Source organism: Opisthocomus hoazin, chromosome 6, assembly GCF_030867145.1.
Source record: "Opisthocomus hoazin isolate bOpiHoa1 chromosome 6, bOpiHoa1.hap1, whole genome shotgun sequence".
Classification (NCBI taxonomy): Eukaryota; Metazoa; Chordata; class Aves; order Opisthocomiformes; family Opisthocomidae; genus Opisthocomus; species Opisthocomus hoazin.
Genome location: NC_134419.1, coordinates 39,344,498 through 39,362,087, shown reverse-complemented (window position 1 = coordinate 39,362,087; position 17,590 = coordinate 39,344,498). Strand labels below are relative to the sequence as shown.

General features: G+C 45.4%; 1 protein-coding gene across 7 annotated transcripts in view; it reads left to right on the top strand.

Annotated features, from left to right (window-relative positions):
• GBF1 (golgi brefeldin A resistant guanine nucleotide exchange factor 1) overlaps positions 1–17,590 on the top strand; it is a 106,288-nt gene that overhangs the window by 64,345 nt on the left and 24,353 nt on the right. For 3 of the 7 annotated variants that reach the window (XM_075422769.1, XM_075422768.1, XM_075422767.1), the window contains exons 5-16: positions 1,793–1,911; positions 2,538–2,646; positions 3,008–3,068; positions 4,772–4,826; positions 6,392–6,490; positions 11,544–11,679; positions 13,259–13,488; positions 14,435–14,603; positions 14,788–14,999; positions 16,316–16,414; positions 16,811–17,005; positions 17,384–17,570. In XM_075422769.1, coding sequence (XP_075278884.1) covers positions 1,793–1,911; positions 2,538–2,646; positions 3,008–3,068; positions 4,772–4,826; positions 6,392–6,490; positions 11,544–11,679; positions 13,259–13,488; positions 14,435–14,603; positions 14,788–14,999; positions 16,316–16,414; positions 16,811–17,005; positions 17,384–17,570 — 1,671 coding nt within the window. Of the gene's footprint in view, positions 1–1,792; positions 1,912–2,537; positions 2,647–3,007; positions 3,069–4,771; positions 4,827–6,391; positions 6,491–7,804; positions 7,841–11,543; positions 11,680–13,258; positions 13,489–14,434; positions 14,604–14,787; positions 15,000–16,315; positions 16,415–16,810; positions 17,006–17,383; positions 17,571–17,590 lie in introns of all 7 variants that reach the window. The other 4 variants (XM_075422771.1, XM_075422773.1, XM_075422772.1 and 1 more) reach the window with 3 other exon arrangements.

The window sequence follows — 17,590 nt, the reverse complement described above, 5'->3', positions numbered from 1 at the left end:
TTCCAGGGAGCCGGGACGGAAGTAGTCAGGCGTGATGTCTGTTGGCAGAGGTGTGTTGATTAGCGTTGGAGGCAGGGGCTAGAACAGCGAAGCAATAGTCGTAGATCTGTTAGAGCAGCATATGCACAACTTGCATTTCTTTTTCGCACAGACTGTTTGTCCATCACTGTGACTAGGTGTATCCCTAAGGCTGCAGCAGTTCACAGCTAGTGGAAGGGGTGAGCCCGTGTGTTCCGCCTGCGGGAGCCAGCTCTGCGACAAGTGACTCTCCCTCTCGGTGCCCGCCTGCTGCTTCCCGCTGTAGTTGTTGAGGTTGGCTAACAATAATGCTGACGCAGGTGCTGGCCTTGTAGCACTGCTGGTCTTTACCTGATTTAATTGCGACAATTTAGAATGATCATACATTGCCATTGGTGGTTTCAGCTACTATTTCCATTTGTGAGTAAGAGGGCACAGGGTGCCAACATATGGCTGATTTTATTGCCTCTGGTAGAAGAGTGGTAGCTTCTACCTGGATTATAAGCCATTACTAAAGGTACACAGGGAACTGCCGTTGACAGCCAGGCCTCTTATCTAATGCTTCCCAGGGTCAGAGTTTGGTATCCTGTTGAGTGCTGCTGGTGAAACGGGTAGAACAATGACTGATGGGTCTTAGAACAGACTCCTGGATAGCTCAGCGAGGTTTGGCTAGCAAGCCAGGACAGGAACTCCCTTGCAGCTGTGCAAGGTTTTTGTGTGTGTGTGAGATAACTATGTCAAAAGTAGGCAAGCTCTCCCCTTAATAGGGATGCATAAGAGATGGCAAAGGAGAAGCGCTGCTCCTGTGCGGATTTACAGGCTTCTGAAGGACGTTGGTGCCATTGTAAAGTGTGCAAGGTCTTACTTGATTCCTCTGTCAGCTTCTTTCTTGCTGGAGTTCAGGAGGCCCCGTTGCCAATTAATGGGCTATTAACTATTGTTTAGATTGTCTCCTTTCTTTCCTAATGACTGTTTAGGTAGGAAGGTAACAAGATTCTTGCCGAGTGCCGTATTGTTTAAGTGCGAATGAAATCAAAGCCGGAGGCAGCTTTTCTGAAGCCACTGTAATGTGGCACAAGATACGGTTACTAGCAACAATCTCGTCCTAAACACTCTCTCAACTGCACCATTGTTTGTAGCTACAGAAGACTGAAGCGGTGAGAAGGAGCCGTGATGAATGATTGGAGCAAGAGGCCTGCAGCTCCGATACCTAAGCTGTGACCATGTCTGTCTGCTGTTGTCTCTGGGGAAAGCTACTGGACCATTCCTTCCCCAGCTGCTGTTCCTTGCGAGGGACATAGGACAAGCGACAATTTTTCCTTCTCAGTCTAGTGGAACTTGTTGGGCATTTGCTCCTTGCGGGAGTGAATTTGAGGTTTCCTGTGTTTAAGAGCTCTCTTCTCTTTATTCCCAAGGAGGAACTGAATGCATTTAGCAGCTGACTAAGCTATGTTGTAGGGAACAGGACATAGTCTTACGAATTAACGTCTAAAAAAATATGGAGCCAGTAACAAGTTGTAATTCTTCTCTTTGTTAGGTTACATCTTTTTGCAAATGTAAATAGACTCTGGATAAAGTCTTTCTGAAAGCTCCCAGTTTTAAACTCTTTCTCATACTGGGAGGTGAGTTTGGCTCCTGCAGGTTCAACTCGCTCTGCGTCTCACAGCCGAAGGACACGGAGGGCAGCGAAGTATCTCCATGCAGATGTCTCCCCACAGAGGTGGTAGGCTGTAGCTGGCCTCTCCCTCTCACGTATTGTTGTTCTGTTACTCAGATCCCAGCCATGAGGGCACCGCGGAGGGGATGGAGAACATGGCAGATGCTGTCACTCATGCCCGATTTGTGGGCACGGATCATGCGAGCGATGAGGTCGTCTTGATGAAAATCCTGCAGGTAAGTGGAGAGCAATGGTAATTACCGTAATGGTTGCTGCCTGCTGTGGAACATATCCTGTTACATGGAGATGAAGAGGAGGGAGCTGTGTTTTGACTCTGTAGGAGCTTAGTGACAGACTTTATTTTTAAACGGATGGCTTATATACCTGTGGTAAAAGCTTTTCCAAATGAAAATAATCAAAAGCTTAAATGAAATGATTTTTAAATTAAAGGCTTGATAATGTGGTAGTGTTGATAATCCCACCTTGTGCATGGTCTGTGTTGGTGAGGGGTAAATTAAGCATATGGGGCTCTCAGAAGTATTTCTGAGAAAAATTCTTTGTAGAGACAGACCTGTGAACCATATACCTCCTTGGTCTAGGTACTTTTTAGCAGATAGCTAGTTACTGCACATCATTACTGTATAGCATGCAGCATATCAGGCCTCTTTTAGAGGTGGGTTGGGAGATCGTTCCTGTCTTCTAATCTGTCTTTTTCGTGAGCACAGCATTCAGCTTGAAATGACTCCCAGAAAACCCAGAGGTCATCTGCTCATGGCGGCCCTTCTTGGGGAAGCCAGCCTTCTCTTGGCAACGCATGCAAGTGTCGTTGTACTACGGGACATACGTGCCTTCTTCTTTGCAGGTTCTGAGGACCTTGCTGCTCACTCCGGTGGGAGCCCACCTCACCAATGAGTCGGTGTGTGAGATCATGCAGTCCTGCTTCCGCATATGCTTTGAGATGAGGCTCAGCGGTAGGTTTGTCCGTACTTCTGCAGCGAAGGAATGATCGGGTTTCCTCAGCGCTAACTAGTTCTCTTGTAGAACGCTCAGCCGAGGAAAGCTGCTGAGCTTTATATTATCGTGTCTTCCTACAACTTCATGGAAGATTTGGTAGGAGTTGGCTGCCCAGCTCCTGTCTGCTCTCTTTCCCCAGCTTTCTGGCGCCATCTCGTGATTATATGCCCCTTCGCAGTAACGCCGTGGTGGAGCCGGTTTTAATAAATTTGCCGTAATCTCTGTAAACAAGGCTCGGAGGGGAGTCTGCTTGAAGAAGCCTCTTGATAATATCACACTGAGTAATGACACCTGTGTTATTTGTTTTTGTCTTCGCAGAGTTATTGAGAAAATCTGCAGAGCACACTCTGGTCGACATGGTGCAGCTGCTCTTCACAAGGTAAACCTGCTTGTGTTTGCCTCAGCATTGCCGAGATGGCCCTCTAAGGACAGAAAGATTCCACGCTTCCACTTAAGGGCCCTCAGAAAAATCATCCAAAATGGTCATTATTTAGAGGTGGAAGGGGATGAAGGATTTGGCACTTTTCTCTTGGGCTGACCCTGTCAGGATGCAGGGAGACAGAGGCAGGGAAGCTTGCCTGCTTTAAGGTGTCCTTTGAGGAGAGATGGACAGCCAAGTAATGAAGAGCTTTAGGATAGGAAACCAGCTGGAGGACAGAGAACACAAACTTTGCTCAAAAGAAAAAAAAGGAAAAAGTGGTCTAAAAAATATAGCTCCCTTCAGGAGAGAGAAGAGAAATGGTGTTGAATAGCCACATGTTGATTTCAAGCTGGGAGCTTGGACCTCACATACCAAAGAGAGTTTTAAACTCTTGATACTGTGTGTCTGGGACAAATGTTCTGCCCTTTTCAGCACCCTTCAGGTAATTAAAATTACTGGGTTTAGACACAAGTAAGTTATTCAACTTAAACTGTTTCTCCAGATAGTGAAGTAATCATAGACTTTGTCTGGGTATTGTAAAAGGAAGCGTGCAGATACAGAAATACTTTTAGTAGGAAAGAATTGTAGTAAACCTGACAGCCTGTGAAACACAGCTTTCATAATATTTTTTTTTCCCATTGTCACACTCGGTTCCAGTGGGATCTGACGGTTTTTTTTCCTCTGTGCACCCTGTGTCATGCAGTGCACCGGATGAATGTGAGGGAGAGTCAGAATCAATCTCTCCAAAGAGAAGAGACCGCTTTACTTTTTGTCCAAAAGCATATGTGAATTTTACTTAGTGCTTATTCATTACTCATTGTGTATCCTCTCCTCTGTCCTGCTTGATAAGGCTTGGAGACAACCCCACCATCTGTGTCTGTGGACATGGGAGCAGAGAAGCAAGGCAAAGAGAGCAATTGCAGGGGTGGTTTGGCTGTCTTGCTTTCCAGAAAAAGAAGCAGCCAAAGCTGTGCTGCAAGGCTTTTATCCCTTCGGCAAGCAAAGACAGAACTCTAGTAAGGGAGCAGAAGGGAGAGCAGGGTGTGTGGAGCTGCAGAGCTGGACGTGTTTGTCATTTGGGAGCGCAGGCAGGAGCAATCTGCCTCCTTTACTGGTGAGACAGGGACTGCTCAGCTCAAAGCATTCGGCTTAAACTCAGGTCCTCTGTGCACCAGAACTGTGTTTATATGATGCAGATTAGAGGACAGCTACTGGGGTTTCTACAAAGTTAATGAAAAGGATTGCTGTCACTAGTAATAACGTGTGCACTGCGAGAGACCTGCTGAGGGTGACACTCTGGCTCAGCCGCTGTTTTCAGCAGCATCAGAGAAACGTGTTTTGAACAAATCTAATTAGTCCGCTGCTGAAAACACACAGTGAAGGAAAAGAAACTGTACTTACGTGACCATTAACAATGAAAATCATGGTAGCGAAACGCCATTAGCAGTAATAGCATGCAAAGCACCTCTCTTCTATACTTGGTTGGTTTTCCTTCAGCAGATTTTGGCAGGAAAAGAAACTGAGAGCATCTCCTTTTGTGAAGAAAACCTAATTTTGTTGTTCTAGTATCTGCAGTGTGACTGGAAAGACCAGTCTGGTTTTTTCCCCTGCTTGTTAACCCAAGAAAGCTTATGTATTTTGGCTTGTTCTTTGTCTTTCAGGTTGCCTCAGTTTAAAGAGGAGCCTAAAAGCTACATGGGAACGAACATGAAGAAGGTAGGACTCGGCACTGCGCTGGCTGTTCTGCTCTTGTCTCGGGCTTGCGCTCAGCTCTGTATTGTTTGTTTTCACACTTGTGTTTCTTCATTCCTGCAAGTCCCTAGTTCACTGAAAGAGCATGTTTAACTGCATAAATGGACATAGTTTCATTTATTCTGTGGGATTAAGCTCACGTAGTCCAGTAGAGAATCTTGGTAATGGTGCTGCTGCCTGAGTCAGTCAGTCTGGATTCTGGGAACAGCCATCAGCCGCTGTGGGCTAGAAAACGCTGGCAAGTTATGGGACCTGGTGGTGATGTCACCTGATGGTTTTGGGTCTTCTGCTCTCTCTCCAGCTTCTTTCTCATCTTTCTTCATTCACTACAGGTCTGACACTGAGCTCTCGGGTTGTATTTGTCCAGTTTTCCCTATGCAGAAATTAAACTTTTTTGAGGCTGGGGAAACAGCATGCAAGCATTATGAAACTGGACAGTTGTAGAAAAAGCTTTGGTGGCTTCTAGAAGGGGCAGCATTCTGTAGCAAAAACCTTAATTCACATGGGCAATGCCATCTCTATTAGCAGCGGAATCAAAGTAGACTGTTCTTTTTCTCCCTTTCCCTAATGCACCGTTTTCTGAGGGTGGAAGGTCCATGTGTGTTCAACACCACCGTCTCCCTCTATACGGTCAGGTTTTTAGCAGCTGGATTCATATGGCAAATACCATAAATGTGACCTTACATGGTTATTAATGTCATAATTTCTTAAGTGAAGGGAGGTCCACTCAAGGAACTCCATATATACTTCCATGCAGACATATTCTTTATACTCCATGTAAAGGATCATAGAATGCGTTGGGTTGGGAGGGACCTTATAGATCATCTCGCTCCAACCCCTCTGCCGTGGGCAGGAACACCTTCCACTACACCAGGTTGCTTAAAGTCCCATCCAACCTGGCCTTGAATGTCAATAAAGATACAGAATTCTACTGTTGAGAGCAACAGGATGGGAAGAAGAGTGCCAGAGAAGAAAAAACTGCCTTTGAATTTACGCAGAATATACTATTTATCACATCATAGCTTCCACTCTGGTGTTATTTCTAGTGAGAAAAGTGGCAACACTGGGTAAACATACGTTTCAGAGCCAGTGTAGCAGTGTTTTGAGAGACTGAATGCTTACTGGTAGGAGACTGGTGCTAGCTTGGGGCTTTACGTCTTGTGTAGTGCCCTACTGACTGCTTGTTTCCCTTGCTGTGGGAGAAAAGTGGCAAGCTTTGTGATGGTGGTCAGCTGGCCTACGGAAAGCTAAAAGAGATGGGGCTAATGTACTGCAGGTGTCAGAATTTGTCATGGTCTGTGTACAGAAGGTGGGTCTGAGTTCAGGAAAGCTGCCCTTGTCGAGCAATGGCTGCTCCCAGCTCGGTTCAGTGACGCTCTGTCTCGTGTCTGGTCTGTGCAGTTACCCTGTGCTGTCGCTTCGCTGTGCATGCCAGGAGTCTGCCCTGCAGCCTTGCGCTCTGCCAGGTTATTCTTCTCTCTGGGTTTGTTTTGCTTTGTTTAAACCATGCATTTACGTGTCTTTCACAGATCTCTTCATGTCTCCTCAACAAACTGGAGCTAAGTAGTGGGGAACAGCCCAAAGCCCTGAACCAATTAGAGAGGGTATTGCTCTTTAAGAACCTGAAGGTCTCTCTCTCTCCCTTCTCCATTCTTGCCTTACTCCCCTCTTCCTCCTCTTGTCAACACCACCTCAGAGATAGTTACGCTGTGTGCGGCAAACCCCCCTGCACTGGTGTGACACAGCATGGCTTCGGGGGACGGTGCATGCAGCGGGCGCTGTGCAGTGCGGTGGCTGCAGCTGGGCAGATGGGAGGGAGAGGCTGTGTTCTGCTGCGGCATTCGGTGTTTTGGCGATGCCGCCCGAGGCACCACCACAGCATCCCCTGACAGAAGGGAGAGGGAGGGCGCGGGCAAGGTTGGAGTCCTCTGTGACGGTGAAGAACTGAAGAAAAGAGATACAAACAATGTGGATTGCTTGCTGAAGGCTGAAGTGTTGTGTGTCGTAGCTGTCGTTCTTGGTCACAGACGTCGTGGCGTACCGAAGGAGGCTCCTGGCCCAGCAGGCCTTGAACAGTTTTACTGCAGGGGAAGCTCTGGGTTTTGTTTCTTGGTACAAGGCCACAGAGCCCCGTGCTTTCCGTAGCTGCTTTGAAGGAGACTGCTGTACACTTTCAACGTCTTTGGCCATGTTTCTGCTGAAATGAGATGCGGTTCCCAGCACAGTATTTGCTAACGGGGGATGAGTGGGGCTGAGCGACATGGGTTAGTCCCTGCTAGTTCCCCTAGAAAATGCTTCAAAAGAAATGTTGTAGAACTGCAAATTGTTGAGTTTGGACCAATCATAGAAACCCTGAGAAACTAGCTTAGATGGGACCCTTCTCAGTTTTCCGTGTTGGTTCATAAACTTAATGCAGCCTTAGTTCTTGTCTGCCATTAGTGCTGTTTGGTCCAGAAGGAGCTGAGCAGAACAGCGAGATGCGTTTGCTGTTCGTGTGTCCTGTGTCTGTGGTCAGGATAGTTTGGAAAGACAGTGGCTGGAGATTTGCAGAGTTACGCAGAGTTACACAGAAGAAAAGACTACGAAATATTTCCCTTTGCGGTAGAAGGCATTGTAGCTAAACGTTGGCTTCTGCAGTGGGAGTCAGGATTTTTCACAGGTTTTGGGGGTGGATTATGTTCATAGTTGGCTAAGGTGCATAAATATGTTTCACCAGATAAACTTTGTTAGTTGTCGCAGTACGGGCAGGTAGGTGAGTGAGATGACTGGACTGCATCGGTGTCTCCAGGACGTGGATCGGGGACTGCGTTCTCTCTGCATGCTTCTGTGTCTTGAACGCTACTTGGTGTGCTGACCGGTTCCGTGCTGCATCTATAACGAGCTCGTGTTTTAGTATAATCACTTTAGTTACTAATCATTGGCCCCTGCCCTTTTCTCTTGAGGCTTACAGTATCTTATGGAAAAACAAACGAGTGCAGGTAAGGTGGCTTGTAGAAAAATGAGATCTCGTCGACCCTTTAAAAAGAACCTTGTAGTGTTACGTTTTTCTTCACCTTCCTAGACCTTAGCTGGAATTTTACTGTTAAAACCTCATCTATCAAAGGAAGCATTTGGAGTCCTGTAACTTTTTTTTTTTCTTCTACAATTTTGTGTACACGTTTCTTTATGCAAAGGTAACTCAGATAAACGTAATGGAATCTGTACTGAGTTCAAAGATGAACAAACAGTAGCTCTGAGCTCCCTCTCTGATTTCTAAATAATAGCTTTTAAATGTTAACTTCAGGTGTTCTTACTGTGGAACTACAAGCTTAATCTAATCTGAAGGACACTGATCATTAGAAAACTAATGGAACTGTAATACACTGAGCACTGGGGGGGGGAAGAAGAGTTTTAGGTGATGTTTAAAATTCAGGATATTTTAGTGATCTGTTAAATGCCGTTTGCCTGCAGCATTTAGTCAAGAAGGCAACCTTAGTTTTAAAATTTCAGCCTGTAGCCAAGCTTTCTAGCGAAATCACGAAATGCCGTAGTACTGAAGGTAAAAACAAGCATTATGAGTTCCTTTACTCAAAGACAAGCTGTACATGTTGGAGGTTGTTTTACATTTTTATACTAACATAAGCAGCAAGAAGTCGCGGGATTGTTCCCTCTTAATTCAACACAAAATGAAAGATATTATTTTGCTGTCCTTTGATACATGGGTTGTTGTAGAATTCCCAAAAATCAGAGTTTGTTGGTTATAACATCACATAGCCCCTTGACGCTGGTGGAACATTTCTGTTGAGCATCTCTGTTTGCTTCTGCAATTTTTATTTTTTTTTAAGCTATGCAATTGTCATTGTAGTTTGCTATCTCCTATTTACAAGAGGTAGCAAAAGAAAAAGCGGGGGGGGAATGATATGGGAAGTAGTAATCGTGGTAGGTATTGCTAATAAAAGGGTACCTGTTTGTGTAGAACGTGGAGTTCTGGATGGTGTGAGATGGCAGAGACCTACTGGGTAATCTCACCTGTCTGTTAATTGTCCAAAAACCCCAACACAGCCCCCCCAAACCCAAATGAACTTAGACTCTTGTCTGAATGCTTTCTACTTTGGTTCAAGGTTTGGGATTCTTTAAAAATCAGCGGAGTCATTTTGTTTGCCTGGCTAAACGGCTTCCCGTCCACGCGAAGCTGTTGTGACTCAGTCTCTGGAAGATGGCACGGGCTCGTCGGAGCGGTGGCCGGGGTGCACGTGTCTTCCAGGCTTCCCTGGGAGGGACCTGGGAGTTGGCACAGAGCACAGGACAGTTGCTATGAATGGGCATCGTGTCTGAGGAAGAGTGCTCCTTTTTCGAAAGGGCTGGTGTTGAACGCGGATGGTGTTTGGTGGTGTGTGGAAGGGGAGACCCGGAACAGCAGTTGAGCTGTCAACTCGAGCCCGCTGGTAGGGTGCTGCAGAAGTTCCCTGGGACTCAGGAGCGTGGCTGAGGGGAAGAGGAGCGGGACCGACACCGTTGGCTCAGAGCAGCCGCTCGGTCCCACTTTGCTGACTGAATTCTGGGCCCCGCCACCTCTGCTCTCCCCCCCAGTTTTTATTAGCAAGTAACTTCTTACCTGGCAAATCCTGGGAACAGGGCATAGCAGCTAGAAGGAAAGCCTGTCAGTCTGAAGTTAGGTGACACAGGCTTTCTTGGGTTTAACACGGGATGCTTCTGTGTTTCCTGCCTAGTTGAAGCAGTTTGGTTCAATGCACCAGAAGTCTTCAGATTTTATTTTATAAGTTACTCAAAAGGGACTAAAAATAAATATAGTTGGTGGTTAAACTACCTGGTCTAAGTAGCAGCTTAAGCCTTAGATGACTAAAACTATTGGTGATATTTAAGGCTCAGAGAGATTTCTGAATGGAAAGGGGAACTAATTGAGGTGAAACACGAGGAATTGGCAAGAATGAAAGAAACACATTTTATTTAGCCCTGTGAACTGGTGAATGGGAAAGATGAGAGCGCTAACAACTTTTACGTGAGAGGGTTGCGATCTGTAAGCATTTCAAAACACTTTGAAATCAACAAAATGTTATTTTTAGCTGTATGCTTGTCACATAACTGTGTGTGAGAAGCTGTGGTTTAGAAGGAGATTCTTGCTGCAAAATTTGAAAGCAGTAACAAGGAGCAAAGTAATTCTGAATCTGTTATTTAACAAGCTTAAAGAAACTGTAGCAAAGCTAAAACTTGGGGATTAGTTGTCAAACAAATAGATTCTGTGGTGCAAAAAGAAGTTACACAAATGGTTTACTGCACTGGGACATAACATTTTCACAAGCTTTGTTTAAATGAGAAAAATTACAGGCTGTGTACAGCGACTTCGAATTCTAGCTGGAAAAGGGAAGGAGATTGAAAAACAGTAGCAGAAGCTGGAGGTTTATTGACATTTGAAAGGGTGGTAGCTGGAAGGAGGCAAGCTGCAGCAAAAGGAAGAGACCAAAGAATATAGCTGTCCTCTAGAGAATTTGAATCTGGTGCTAGGGGTATAAGAAATAAGGATTATTGTAGCTTAAAATATAACTTAACTGTGATAAATTTACAAAGACAACTACCAAGTAGGGGCTGGTACCGAGACTTGCTGAAGGAGTTCCGCTACGTGCAAGGTACCTGTTCAGTGGTGAAATTTTCACCCCAAACTGAAGAGGTCTGACAGCATCAGAAAAGCTGACTGCAGCTGCCAAACCCAAGAGTAAGTGCCCTTAGAGGAACTTAGGTTAGGAGGAGGCTGTTTTCAGGCCTGCTGTTGCCGTTGTCGGTGTGACTAAATATCGCACGGTTTTTAGGCATTCCTGGAGCGTCTGTGCATGCCTGCAGGAACAGCGCACTGCAGCGAGTGCCACGCAGTCTGCATTGCTCCTGCGGTGGTGCTTGTTTGCCCGATCAGAGAGCTGTAGAAGAACTAGGAGCAGGATCCTGGTCAAGAAGGACGTCAAGGGCTAGGTTAGATTTAGATTTGAAGAGGACTAGTGACGGAAGGCGGATGAAAGCAAAGCATGGTTCGTTTCTGCACCGCTGGGGTGGTGCTGGCAGTGTGTCGTGCACCAGGGTTGAGTGAAGTGTTAGAGAAACCCTTGTTAATGGTGAAAGACGCCTGGAGGAGGGCGAGCGTGGCATTGCTACGAGGATGAAGTGCGAATTGAGGCAAAGGAGAAGTGAGGAGCTGCAGAGTGCAGCATGGGACCGGGTGCTCAGGCTTCATGCTCAGCCTTCGTGTACTCATGGTGAAATTCTAACTGAACAGCAAGCCTAACGAGTACTTGCTTATGTACTTTAATCAACGCCCTTGAGAAGTCTGGAAACATTGGCAAAAGCGAAGAGATTTGAGGTGTGCGTGTAGGTCTAATAGAATTCTTTTATCCTAATGCAAAGCTAGGAGGTGTTGGTAGGGAGGAGGGAGTGCTGTGGCAATTAACTGTGGAGTATATGTTACAGCAGAGTGACTGCAGTGAGTTGTCCCCCGATTCAGGCATGGAGCGTTGGCTAATGTGCGGGCAGGGGGAAGATTTGCATGACTTTGAGGTGCTGATTAATGTGTGTGATATATTTAAGTGCTGTTGCCTGACTGAGGGCTTTGAGACAGCCTGTGCGGGTTGGCTTGTGTAATCCATTGTGCTGTGTGATTTTGCTATGCTGATATTCTTAATGATTATTGGTTTTCAGTTGAAAATGAGAGCTGGAGGAATGAGCGAATCATCAAAATGGAAAAAGCAGAAGAGGTCACCAAGGCCTCCTCGCCACGTAACTAAGGTCTCTCCTGGGACAGAACAACCAGCCGCCAATGCTGGTAATACCACAGGTAAGTTGAAATCTGGTTCCAGAGACCAGACAGCATCCGCTCTAGAGCTCTTTTTGGAATCTGTCTTTATTTCATTTCTCTTCACATGTTGGTTTGCATTAGATTTTTTTCTATTAGTTCTTAGTGACTACAGTCACTACAGAGTGCTGTGAGCTCAATGTAGTGTTGGGGGGCTTCCACATCCTGTTGCTGTATAGGAGCAGACTAAATAGTTTAAACTGTTTTTAACCTCTCCTCCTGATAAAGGAGTCCCTCTGGCTGCGAAGTACTCTCTCGTGCACTCTACATTTTGAGGGCTGAGACATAAACGTTAACAGTGAAAGGAAGCAGACAGGAAAACAGAAACAATAGCTGTGTAAAATTCCTAGTTTTGACACTTGTTCTGCCACAGGAAACTAATCAGTGTCGTGTGAACGATCCCAAGTGGGTTTCTTCACAACAGCATGATTGGTGAAAACCAAATTGGTTTATTATTTCCAAAAGGAAATAATAAATGTGATCAAATTGCATATAACTCAGAACATCCATCCAGATGAGAACTCATCCCTACGTAAATCATAGTTATATTTAAGTTTTCAAATAGGTATTCAGTTCTGTTAAGCAACTTTATAACTCCTGTAACATTTTAGAGAGAAAGTTGATTTGTGTTACAACATGTCATTATTTCTGGCCTTGTAGTGCTAGGTATTGTATTAATGGTGCTCTTTAGGCCAGAATCCTGGCTTAGCAGGTGAAGAAGAAAACATTGCAAAATTGATCATGTATTCCATTACATTTCTTAAAGTTCAAGTAACATCCTGCTACTTATTTAAGACATTTCCAAAAATCAAGTCAGCAGTAAAACACCACTGTGCAAAACCATACACATTTTACGTGTAAATTCATAACATAACTCTGGTTTGTGCCATTATTACTGTGCCCTGCCATATAGCTTCTCTTTTTTAAAAAATTGTTCTATGTTTTTTAAGTTCTCCTTGGAACCATGAGAGCTACAAATACGTGGATTTCTTCTAAAGAAAAGTTTAGATTCTCGGAGCATTGTCTTATATTTAGAAATCGTAAAAATCCTTCACTGCTCCATTTCAGACCCATTTGAATTCTGTTGCAATTCCATTTGTTTAGGATGAATTAAAGAAATATTCCAGTCAAGTTAAAATTCTCACTTTGAAGGAATGACTAAGTCTTGATGCAGGTCTTCAAAGTGGTTGTGCCATTGTGTCAAAGAGTAAAGTACGCCTTTTGGAGGATTTTCAGATTCCTTCCTCATTACAGAACCCCCCTGCACCCTTTGTCTGACTATGTGAGTTACCTTATTTGCTGAGTCTGGTAGATTCCAGCTATTGTGTTTTAATTTGAAGAACTGCTAGTACCTCACCTGTTCATCTATTTAATTCAGAAATACCTAGGAAGAGAGAGCTTAGTTTATCTATGTTCTCTACATCGGTATGTAACTACCTGAGATCATTTCTAGGGTGAGGTAGTGATCAAAGTAATTCTGTCTTGCTGTGATTCCGTGTGTGTGAATTTGTGGTCGGAGGGACAGAATAATACTGATCTTTTTGCTTCTGTTTCTCATCAGCAAGTGGAGTTACTTTCATAGATGCTCCTTCTCCCAGCTCCTCTGGGAGCTCAGAAAACGTTTCGTCTGCTGTCAGCCCAGCTACAGACAGTGGTTTGGAACTGTCCTCGCAGACTACCTCCAAGGAAGACCTGACAGACTTGGACCAAGTTGCTTCTTTGGGACTTCATGCGGGAATGCCTTCCAGTGAGGCCAAGGTCACTGAAAATCAAAATCAGCCCGAGCTCCAGGTACAGGGATGCAACTTACAGAGAAAAGTTCCAACTCGCAGCGTAGTCAGTTGTGGGTGCAGCACACTTGCTCTCTCGCTGTCTCTCTCTGTGGCTGTAGGGCATATGTTCTGTTTTAAGGCTTAGGGTCAGAAAAAAACATTCTTCGCTGTGTTTTGTAAGTTCACAAACATTCATTCTTTGTTTTCTTTTGAGACCATCCCCAATGACTCAGAAATTATAACTCTGTAGTCCAACAATGCGCCCATGTAGCTAATTTTATTCCTGCCAATACCGATAACTTTAATTAAAGGAGAAACCATTAGAGGGAATTACAGAGGAAATCTGCAGAACTCATTTTGTTATCTTCAGTGAACAATTTTACTAGAGTTTGTAGAAATTCAGCTGTTGGTGTTTGTACATGTGCATTGTTGTTGCTGTGAAATAGGACAAACCTAAAGCAAGGCTGTTGTCAGTAAGTTTTCCTCCGTGTTGTCTCCACTTCCCCTGCAGCACTGATACTGTTGAGAGGACGGACTGGAGCTGCAGGGAACCTTTGAGCTGCAGATACTTCAAGTGGTGAAAAAGCTAAGAAGGCATAGATAGAAATAGCGTGCTGAAATTAGGTAGCATTTAAAACCAAAAACTGAGCCAAATCACAACCTGAGGGGCAGTAAGAACTGAGAGGTTGTGGGATTATCTTCGAAGCGAAGCCCTTAGTCTCGCAACCCAGAGTTTTAGGTGAAAGAGATGGAAGTGAAAGGGCAGAGGGGGGGGCTGCATATCCTCATCTAGAGGCACTCTTTTCTCTGAAGTTTTGTTTTCCTGTGCCTCTTCCGTTAGTGACCTGAGTAGTTTTAGTATCTCTGAATGAACCATGAACAAGTAAGCCTTTCTTTTAGCTTGTCTAGTGCTTGTTAACACTTGTTTTGCTTCTCTCATTCTCAAATGACTGATACCAATAAAGAGTGAAAGTCTGAGGGAGGAGAAGATCCAGTCAGCTTCCGTCGAGTCTATCCCTGAGGTCCTAGAGGAGTGCACATCTGTAGCAGAGCATTCTGACTCGGCCTCGGTTCATGACATGGACTATGTAAATCCCCGAGGAGTACGTTTTACTCAGTCTTCCCAAAAAGAAGGTGAGAGGTGGGCAATGTTGCTAAAGTCCTTTCTGCTTTCCACTATTCTGTTTCACTTTCTGCTAAGAGGGTGATAAGCTCCGGTTCCTCAGCGGGTCTGTAACAATTCCAGTTGTGACACTTGTTAGGCACCTGCAAAAAGCAAAAGCAAAGTTAAGAGCGCTAATCTCTCTTTCTCCTTTAGGAGCAGCACTGGTCCCCTATGGGCTACCATGTATTAGAGAACTGTTCCGCTTTCTGATCTCGCTCACCAACCCTCATGACCGCCACAACTCCGAGGTGATGATCCACATGGGGCTGCAGCTGCTGACGGTGGCCCTGGAGTCAGCGCCCGTTGCCAACTGCCAGTCCCTCTTGGGACTTGTGAAGGAGGAGCTGTGCCGGCACCTGTTTCAGGTGAGTCTGGCTTGTGCTAGCGTGGCATACGGCACTGGGGAGTCAGGCACGAATTTGCGTCAAGAAGTCTATCGGAGTTTAGTGTTCTGAGGTTTGGCAGGTCTCGGTCTTCAGACAAGCTCTCGGCTGCATTGCAGTGAGAGTTCTGAATTGCACCGGTGAAACAGTGCCGTTGTAAAGCCAGAGAGGTTGTCATCTGCTGTTTGCTTCAGACCAGGGCTGAGGAGGGTGAGGAAGATCTGAGGGAAGTGTTACTGTGGGATAACGTTTTGAGGTAATTCTGAATGCAGGTTACCAGCTTAGCAGTAGGCAGAACCTTTGGAGTACCAAGCTGTTAATCGCACAAGGGCCATCTCAGAGGCAGGTGGTCTTCCAAGTTCCTTCTCCACTAAGAGCGTCTGTGGACTTGGCGAAAGAACAAAGTTGTAGTAGGAAAAGTGTTACCACAAGCAGAGGGGAAAGAAGTATATTCATCCTCGCTAGTGTCACCGAAAATCCGGGATAGACCTCGTTACACCAATGTAGTGTTAAAAGGCAGGCATTCTTTATTGTGACGTCGGATGCACGGGGGATAATTCCACCGAATGTGCATACCCCATACCCCTTCTGTGCAGTCTATATAGATCAAAATATACATATTCATCTGATTACATAAGCCCTTCCTTTCATAGTCAAATCAGTCCATTTTCATACCCTCCTCCCACCCGCGCTTGCACAGTGCCTCCTAGTGGTGGTCGTCGGGAGTCCCAAGATGAAGGCTTATCCTCTTCATCACAGTTTCTGCGCAAACTCGGTCCTCTTCTGGCTCTTGTCCCTGTGGCACGGGTCGTCTTGACCAGTTCTAGGCACCTGCTGGTTTTAATTAAAACTAACTTCTTTGGGGGGAGATGTATGACTTTTTGCTTCAATTAATTCACACAATAGATAGGTACCACAAATACACCTACAACCATTTGGTAACGCTATTTCTATTAAAAATCCCTCTTCACCATTATTGTTTAACATTAATGATTACCTAGGGACTAAACCCTCTGTTCCCAGACCTAATGTCCAGATGGGCAGGGCTGTACAAGGGACATGGCAGCATTGTTCGTGCTTTATGATTAACTAATTCCATCACCTTGGTTACACTAGCAAAAAGTGAGACCAGGAGGTTGAATAAGGGGTTGTTTTTTGAAATTCCGTTGCTGGGGGGGGGCAGCACGTGGATCTTGGGGCGGTTGCAGGTGATGCCTTCGGTGCCACAGTACTGCTGCTTAGAGTGCATAATGGCTAGCCTTTGTAATTCTGAAAGGGTTTTTGTGTTTCTTGTTCAGCTGCTGAGTGTTGAACGGCTCAATCTGTATGCAGCCTCCCTCAGGGTGTGCTTTCTTCTCTTTGAGAGCATGAGAGAGCATCTGAAGTTCCAGTTGGAGGTGAGTTTTTTGAGTATGGCTGGGTGCCTAGTAATAGTTTATTGGGCTTCGGCAGTAAGATGCAGTCTAAATATCAATTTACCTTTGTATAAATGACTCAGTGGGTTACGAGTAGGCTGTGTAGGCCTTTTCTTGTTGGATAATAAAATGACTTTGAGACTGGTGTATTGCACTGCTTGCCTTCGTACTGGTTTTTTAGAACAGTAAATCGAGGTGCGCTGAATGGTGGAACTGTTTGAAACCTTCTTACAACCTCCTTCGGAATGAGCCATCGTTAAAGATGGAGTGTCATGTGGGAAGAGGAAGCTGAAATCTATTTCTGTAGTCCTCAAAGCTGTTCACTGTCCTGCTTTCTTTTTTCTTTCCTTAAACTGAGCTGCCCTGTGTTTCTGCCAGATGTACATCAAGAAGCTGATGGAAATAATCACTGTGGAGAACCCGAAGATGCCCTACGAAATGAAGGAGATGGCTTTGGAAGCCATTGTTCAGCTGTGGCGCATTCCCAGTTTCGTGACTGAGCTCTACATTAACTACGACTGTGACTACTACTGCGCCAACCTCTTCGAGGAGCTCACCAAGCTGCTTTCCAAGGTGTTCACCGAGGGCTGCCGGCCTCGGCGCGGGCGGGGGCAGCGGCGGGGGGCCCAAGGGGAAGCCAGCACCGCAGGGCGAGGGTAAGCGCAGGTGCAGAACTTAGGAATGGGAGCGGTGAAAAGATTCGGGGTGAGGAGTCTGTAGAGGTGAAGGGGGCCATTTAACATTTGGAAGCAGAAGAGATAAGAGTAGCCATGATGTTTTAATAACATCAGAGCAGATAAGCCGTTAGTTACGTGCTCGAAAGCTCTGTGTGAAAAGTTTGGGGTGTTCTGTGGTATGCTTTAGGCTTCCCCAAGCTGTGCGGGAAACTTCTTCCCCCGTTATGGTGGGAGAGGCATGAAAGTTGACTAATACTTACATTTTATTTCCCAGAATGCCTTCCCAGTTTCTGGGCAGCTGTATACTGTCCATCTCCTGTCTCTGGAAGCGTTGCTGACAGTGATAGATAGCACTGAGGCACATTGCCAGGCCAAAGTGCTGAGTAACATACATCAACAAGAGAAGGAAGTTATCAAATCCAGCCCAGAAACCGTGAACAGCACCAAAGAAACAAGCAATAGTAAGACCTCTTTCTTTGAT